This window comes from Otolemur garnettii, unplaced genomic scaffold (assembly GCF_000181295.1).
Source record: "Otolemur garnettii isolate 467f Iridium unplaced genomic scaffold, OtoGar3 scaffold00045, whole genome shotgun sequence".
NCBI lineage: Eukaryota > Metazoa > Chordata > Mammalia > Primates > Galagidae > Otolemur > Otolemur garnettii.
In genome coordinates this window covers 4,637,696-4,643,620 of record NW_003852440.1, presented here as the reverse complement: position 1 = coordinate 4,643,620, position 5,925 = coordinate 4,637,696, and the positions used below count along the sequence as shown (strand labels likewise).

The following is a 5,925-nucleotide window of genomic DNA, read 5'->3' as shown; positions in this document are numbered from 1 at the left end:
AAAAAAAAAAAAAAAAGAATGAATGAGCCAAACCATTTGGATCTTGTACTATTTGCTTTTTCAGGGAACTCACCTTAATCTCTCTTGCCTAAATATGGGTACAACTTACTACCTCTCCCATAAGAATATTTTAATTCTCCATAAAAAATTCTTGTATGGATTGCCTAAGATCACTAGATTATCCTATGAATATCTCTCCTAGATAGTCACTTGGAAAGAAAACATACATTTATTTCAGGCTTGATGCCTGTAGCTCAGCAGCTAGGGTGCCAGCCACATACACCAGCGCTGGAGGGTTTGGATCCAGCCCAGGCCCACCAAACAACGACAACTATAACCAAAAAACAGCCAGACATTGTGGCAGGCGCCTGTAGTCCCAGCTACTTGGGAGGCTGAGGCAAGAGGATCGCTTGAGCCCAAGAGTTTGAGGTTGCTGTGAGTTGTAATGCCACAGCACTCTACTGAGGGTGACAAAATAAGACTCTTATCTCTAAAACAAACAAAAAAAAAAATAAAATAAAAAATAATTTGCCTTTTCTACTCATTCTCTTACAAGTATCCAGTGGAATATTCTAGAAGCAGTATGACATGTGATGACATTATTGTTCTTATAGCTAATGGAATATGTCTGTATATTGTATTTTCCAGAATTTTCTAAGGTAAGCATTTAGAATCTTCAGTAACTTTCAAGAATTTAAAGGTGCCCTGTATCAGAAATTTTGAGAACTCTTGGTATAGAGATAAATGAGGAAGACAGCTTGACGACTTAAAAACAAAAGTAATGGTTCCTCATTTTCCTTCACATTTCCTACCAATCAACCCACTTGACAACTGAAATTTTCTAACATATCTGAAGCAAAGATATGAAATGAACTATAAATAGCTAAATTTAACTAGCTACTGTGCTTTAGAGAAATAGCTTGGGACAAAAGCATAACAGAGATTTATGTATTTTGTTGCTGAGTAGAAAATTTCATTCCAGATAATAAGAATTCTTAATGTTTTAGTCCAATTCATATCCCACTAATGGGATTCTTTTAAATTTATAGGTACTTTGCTGAACCAAAGAGGAACAAATTTGACAGTATCTCTCTAAAATATCTTTAAAGTTCTTGTACTTATTTTTTAATGGGTAAGAATTTTGTGCTTAAGAGCCAAAGTTAGCTTTGACCTGCTGCTCCCTAAAGCAGGCCATCACTTCATAACCTTTCTTTCTTGTTTCAAAGTCTCTCACAAAACCTGTCAAGGGAGTCTGGGTGACATACTAATGCTGCATCAGCACAAATTTATCTGTTTTACTGGAGAAGCAACTCAAAGTACATGTGTTTTGTCATTTTGAAGGCTGTGTCCTGCCAAATAATTTTATATTGGAGGAGTTAAATATTTAAGAAACAATTTCTAAGGCTGGGCGTGGTGGCTCACGCCTGTAATCCTAGCACTCTGGAAGGTGGAGGTGGGCGGACTGCCTGAGCTCACAGGTTTGAGATCAACCTGAGTAAGAGCGAGACCCAGCCTCTAAAAACAGCCCGGCATTGTGGCAGGAGATTACAGACCTAGCTACTTGGGAGGTTGAGGCAAGAGAATCGATTTAAGCCCAAGAGTTCGAGGTTGCTGTGTGTATGATGCCAGGGCATTCTTTTTTTTGAGACAGGAGCCTCAAGCTGTCCCCCTGGGTAAAGTGCCATGGCATTTCAGCTCACAGCAACCTCCAACTCCTGGGCTCAAGCGAGTCTCCTGCCTCCGCCTCCCAAGTAGCTGGGACCACAGGTGCTCGCCACAACGCCTGGCAATTTTTTGGTTGCAGCCGTCATTGTTGTTTTGGCGGGCCCGGGTTGGATTCGAACCCGCCACCTTGGGTGTACGTGGCTGGTGCCTTAGCCACTTGAGCCACAGGCACTGAGCTAGATGCCAGGGCATTCTACTGAGGGTAACAAAGTGAGACTCTGTCTTTTTTTTTTTGTGAAACCAGGAGTTAGCTCTACATTACTAGTCAATGGCCTGGGGAGGAAATCCATTTTAATAAGGCATTCAGATAGCCCTTTGGAAAACACCTGATGGGAGTGAAATTTTAATTATTCACCTTAACAGGAAACAAAGACTATTATCAACTAATTTGCACAAATAATTGAAAAATATTATTGTAGCAATTTAGATTTAGAGTATATCTTTTATTTTTTTTTATTTTTTTTTTTTTTTTGAGACAGAGCCTCAAGCTGTCCCCCTGGGCAGAGTGCCGTGGCATTACAGCTCACAGCAACCTCCAACTCCTGGGCTCAAGCGAGTCTCCTGCCTCCGCCTCCCAAGTAGCTGGGACCACAGGCGCCCGCCACAACGCCCGGCTATTTTTTGGTTGCAGCCGTCATTGTTGTTTGGCGGGTCCAGGCTGGGGATTCGAACCCTCCACCTTAGGTGTACGTGGCTGGCGCCTTAGCTGGTTGAGCTATAGGCGCCGAGCCTAGAGTATATCTTTTAAAGAAAATATAGATCAAGACTCAGCGCCCAGAGCTTAGTGGTTAGGGTGTCAGCCACATACACCAGAGCTGGCAGGTTCAAACCTGACCTGGGCCAGCTAAAACAACAACTGCAACAACAACAAAAAACAGCCAGGCATTATGGTGGGCACTTGTAGTCCCAGCTATTTGGGAGGCTGAGGTAATAGAATTGCTTAAGCTCAAGAGTTAAAGGTTGCTGTGAGCTGTTGACGTCACGGCACTCTACCTAGGGCACCATAGTGAGACTCTGTCTCAAAAAAATATATAAATAAATAAGTAAATAAATAAATGCAGAGCAGTTTAAGTGCATGGATTGTATGCCTGTCTTCTAAGTTAGGTGCTAACAGCAGTTACAACTGAGGTTCTAATAAGCAAAATGGTAAGGAAGAAAAAACCCAAACACCTGAACAATACATAAACTACCTCATCAACCATCAGCTTCATGAAAACCAATTTTGTTTAATTAATATTACTCCCTTTCAAGCATATCCAGACTTAATATCACTTAAGAAAATACAATGAAAGGGACTATGTAATTTAGATGTCAGATGGTAGTACCTATACTAAAGTCCTTTAATTTTTTGGCAAACAATTCTTTAGGTATAAATGGTCACTTGAAAAGGCACATAAAGAATCATTTATTAGGCACTGTCTCTTGCGTGCCAATTTTGGAAAATTTCAGCAATAATTACATTAATGCTGACACCTAGTGGCAAGAAAGAGCATCTTTCTTTTATGTTACCTGAATTGTACCTTCCAAACTAGACATTTCCAAATCTCCCCCCAAAATTATCCATTTAATCTAGCTAAGAATTATCAATTAGCCTTAAATAAAAAAACACTAACAGTTCCCCATTACTAAAAAAACACATTTGCAAATGTAAAATTGGGAGCAAACCTTTTCCTAGGGATAGGGCTGTGGTATAGAAGGGTCTCCTTATGAAAAATCAGCATTTGAAATTATAAATTTGTAATATTAGGAGGATAAATGCTTAAAAATTAAGAATGCAGCTGAATATCTTGTTTGACAGAGATGTATCTTTTTTTTTTTTTTTTTTTTTGAGACAGGATCCTCAAGCTGTTCCCCTGGGTAGAGTGCCGTGGCACCTTAGCTCACAGCAATCTCCAACTCCTGGGCTCAAGCGAGTCTCCTGCCTCAGCCTCCCAAGTAGCTGGGACCATAGGCGCCCACCACAACGCCCGGCTATTTTTTGGTTGCAGCCATCATTGTTGTTTGGCGGCCCCGGCTGGATTGAACCCCCCACCTTGGGTGTACGTGGCTGGCACCTTAGCCACTTGAGCCACAGGCGCCGAGCCAGAGATATCATTTATTACTAAACGGTCGGACGAGTTTTAACTCTGGTTAGGATAGGATGGTACCCCCCTCTTTAAAAACGTTTTGATTTTTTAAAAAGCAAATGACTAACAAAAACCTACATTTTCCTCAACACTTAAGAAACAGAAGGGTGAACATTCCAAGCTTTTCGAAGCCATTGTTAGTCGAATGGCTCAATTCAATCACATTTTATGCTTTATTTCCAAGCCCCATGAATGTACAGTGTGAATTTTGATCAAACACCATTCTAGGATTCTACATGAAATTTTAAGAAGAAATGTTTTGAAAATTCAGGAACAATTAATTTTGATGTATCTATTTCAACTGCAGAAATTTTCCATCCTGCAGACTGACATGAACTGCTATGTTGACTAGAAAAAAATTGCACATCAGTTTGAAATAATATTTATAAACTTTCTTTTATAAATACTATTTTCTTCAAAAATCCAATTATAATCAGTTTTAAACGGTAGTGTAAGTTTACTATATGGCATACTGATTAATAAGAAAATGCTATACATAGCACATTCAGAAATCTGTCTTTGTCCTCCTAAAAACAATCTTGAGCACAGATTTAGCTTCTATACAGAATCGGTATGTAATCACTTCAAAATGCCCACTTCCTTCAATTTTACCACTTAAATTCAGTGAAAGGAAGCAAAATATGTGACTAGAATAAGGCATTTAACAAACCTTTGGCCTGAAATAAAACCTCAATGGCAAATTAATCATTTTAAAAAATCATGGACCGACCCGCTGTGACTTTAAGGTACAAACAAACCTGTCTTAAAGCTGGCAGGTGAATTAGATATGAATTGCAAAAGAAAAAGCCACTGCTCAGGGGTATTAAGTTCCTTTAGAAAGAATAGGAAGCGTCAAGCTGAGGCAAAGCCGAAGCGGTCAATTCGCAAGGCTCTACTTTGGTGGTCTACTAGGACACTGGGGTTTAAAGCCACGGAAACACGTTCGAATTCTTCAGAACCTCTACCCGAATTCTGGCAGAACTGAGCAACCCTACTTTATCTTCTCGAACAAGGAAACTTGGGGTGGCTAGGGGAACAATACGTTATTCTTGCAAAGCAAACCAAGCCTGACTGAGACCGTTTGCCTACTTTTGAGTTTTCTCCCCCGACCTGGGCTGGAGAAAAGCAGGCTGTATACAAAAGGCAGACGAAAAGACCCCTGGGGAGGGGGGGTGTCCCGCATCGCGGGGCGGCCGGTGGAAAGGCCAACTCCGCTCCTCTTCCGCCGTGGGCCAGTTCTCAGACGGGCAAGGAGCCCCCACGGTGAAGTTCCCTCGGGAGTTGCCCCAGGCCCGCAACAAGGGCGCCCTCGGGAACTAGCCCACTTCTGCCGAGAGACCCCGAGGGAAGAGTTCGGGGCGGGAGGGGCGCGCTCCGGGATGTGGAGCCGGCGGGGGTCAACAGGGGGCCTCCCCTCCCCGGACTTCGGTCCAGAAGAGAGGGAGGCGGGGGTCCCACGGGGGCCTCACCAGGCGGAGCTGGCTAATTTCGTCGTAGGACATAAAGCTGAGGATGTTCTCGATGGCTACGATGGGCAGCGCCACCAGCGTGTTGTTTTGAGGCAGCTGGTCCGGAGACAGCGCCGGTGCTGGGGATGCCTGGGACGCCGGCTGCGGGGTCTGGGGTGGGGGCTGTGGGGGCTGTCGTTGGGCAGAGCCAGTGGCCGAAGAGGAGCCGCCGTCGCCGTGGCCGCCGCCTCCTTCCTCCGCCATTCGCGCCTCCGCCGCCGCCGCCATCTTGGGGGTTTGATTCCTTCCCCCCACTGCGAGGGGAGCAGGGACACTTCCGGCGCGTCACTTCCCCCTCCGACCGCCGGGGGTGGGGGCTCTGGAGGGGGGCGGAGCCTTGGGGCTCACAGGCGGAGCGAGCCCAACTTGGTGCTGTTGAGGTGGAAGGCAGGGAAAATCCTGCAAACCCCAATGAAGGTGGTTGTCTTAGACCGTGTTATAAATATCTGAGACTGATAACTACTTGACAGCAAGGGAATCCTGTTTGTTAAAATGAATTTCACTGGCACAGTTTTTAAAAAGCGCTTCCTGACAAAGGATGATGATAATAATGTCACCTAAGAAGT

The 5,925-nt window shown here is 43.8% G+C and overlaps 1 protein-coding gene across 1 annotated transcript in view; it reads right to left on the bottom strand.

The window, feature by feature from the left end:
- FBXO28 (F-box protein 28) overlaps positions 1-5,624 on the bottom strand; it is a 43,852-nt gene extending 38,228 nt beyond the window's left edge. The window contains exon 1 of the mRNA XM_003790972.3: positions 5,321-5,624. Coding sequence (XP_003791020.1) covers positions 5,321-5,587 — 267 coding nt within the window. The 5' untranslated portion in view covers positions 5,588-5,624. The remainder of the gene's footprint in view (positions 1-5,320) is intronic.
- Between the last annotated feature and the right edge of the window lie 301 nt (positions 5,625-5,925).